The sequence below is a fragment of the Sinocyclocheilus rhinocerous genome, unplaced genomic scaffold, assembly GCF_001515625.1.
Source record: "Sinocyclocheilus rhinocerous isolate Xijiao unplaced genomic scaffold, SAMN03320098_v1.1 scaffold1004, whole genome shotgun sequence".
Classification (NCBI taxonomy): Eukaryota; Metazoa; Chordata; class Actinopteri; order Cypriniformes; family Cyprinidae; genus Sinocyclocheilus; species Sinocyclocheilus rhinocerous.
This window is the reverse complement of record NW_015627248.1, coordinates 878,730-880,544: the sequence shown is the minus strand read 5'-3', so window position 1 is coordinate 880,544 and position 1,815 is coordinate 878,730. Positions and strand designations below refer to the sequence as shown.

At 31.1% G+C, this 1,815-nt stretch overlaps 1 protein-coding gene across 1 annotated transcript in view; it reads left to right on the top strand.

Annotated features, from left to right (window-relative positions):
- The window catches only part of ppp2r3c (protein phosphatase 2, regulatory subunit B'', gamma), a 10,847-nt gene that overhangs the window by 809 nt on the left and 8,223 nt on the right, over positions 1-1,815 (top strand). Inside the window, exon 2 of the mRNA XM_016534702.1 lies at positions 591-718. Coding sequence (XP_016390188.1) covers positions 591-718 — 128 coding nt within the window. The remainder of the gene's footprint in view (positions 1-590; positions 719-1,815) is intronic.

Below are 1,815 nucleotides of genomic sequence, written 5' to 3'. Positions count from 1 at the left end.
TAAACATTGTATTTAGTGGAAATGTATATATATATATATATATAGACTATAAATGAATTTAGACTATACTAAATATTTTATATTAGGGGACTTATTTTTTACAACAAATACAGTTTGTTGTATTAGAAACCATAGTAACCCTATCCTATTCCTGTTATGCAAAATCTGTTGAAAAATTAATATGATTGTGCTGTAATTTATGGAAGTACTTCTAAAGGGCATACCAGACTTTCACAAATATCTTTTGGTCAAGTTTAGACAATTAAACTTGACTTTATAAATGTATTTATTTATTTAATTGTAATTTTTGTGATAAATGAAAACCTGGCTAATATGAATTCCATATGTAAAATCATAGTAAAACAAATTTAAGTGTTACTTAAACTCATAGTATTTTATATAATTATATTAAGACATAAATGATGGAGACATGAAAATGTGTTGCATAGTAGGAATGACCCTGGTAATGAGGAGTTATCCGTGGTTTTGCTAATGATTACTTTGATTTTACTATGAATAGTAAAATATGGAGGAGGTTTGTAGAGTGTGAATAATCATAATGAGTGTGATCAAATCTTTATTTGTAACAGATGGCAGGACAGAGGAGGAGAAGAAAGCAGAGGAAACTGAATTGTTCACCAAGTATTACACTGAATGGAAAAGAGGTGAAAAAGGAGAAGATGACTCATTTAAACACATCCCACGCTTCTACTACAGGGTGAGTTGATCACGCTTTAATCAGTAATGAGAATACAGTGTTATCATATTTATTTGTAAAATAGTGATATTGTGAAATATTACAATTCAAAATAACTGTTTTCTATTTGAATATATTTTAAAATGTAATTTATTCCTGTGATGAAAGCTAAATTTCAGTCTTCAGGGTCACGTGATCCTTAAGAAATCATTCTAATGCGCTGATTTGCTGCTCAAGAAACATTTCTTTATTATCAATGTGAAAACAGTTGTGCTGCTTAATATTTTTGTGGAATCCATAATACGGTTCTTAGGATTCTGTGATGAATGTAAAGTTCAAGTGAACAACATAAAAAATTAAATAAATAAAAAAACCTTATAAATGTCTTTACTGTCACTTTTAATCACTTAAAGGATTAGTTCACTTCCAGAATAAAAACATCCTGATAATTTACTTAACCCCATGTCATCCAAGATGTTCGTGTCTTTCTTTCTTCAGTCGAAAAGAAATGAAGGTTTTTGAGGAAAACATTCCAGGATTTTTCTCCATATAATGGACTTAAATTATTTTAAATAATAAATATTTTAAATTATAAATTAAATTATTTAATAGACTTCAATGGGGATCAACGGGTTGAAGGTCCAAATTGCAGTTTCAATGCAGCTTCAAAGGGCTCTACACGATCCCAGCCGAGGAATAAGGGTCTTATCTAGTTAAATGATCGGTCATTTTCTAAAAAAAATAAAATAATTGATATACTTTTAACTCCAAATGATTGTCTTGCACTAGCTCCGCGTTGCGCGTCCATAAATTCACGCATTATGTAATCACGTTGGAAAGGTCACGCGTGGTTAGCTCTTCATCTGTGTACTCCGGTTCAAAAAGGTAGGGTAGGGTGAAAAACTTCATGTCATTTTGTCCTCCAACTTCAAAATTGTCCACCATCGTTGTTTTACCTTTTTTTGTAAAGGGCGTTTGACTTTCTTTGCACGTTCGCTTTATAAACATTGGGTCGTTACTTCCGCCTACTTTCCAACGTGATTACGTAATGCGTGAAGTCCAGCTAGTGCAAGACGAGCATTTGCGGTTAAAAAGTATAGAGTTTTTTTTTTTTTTTT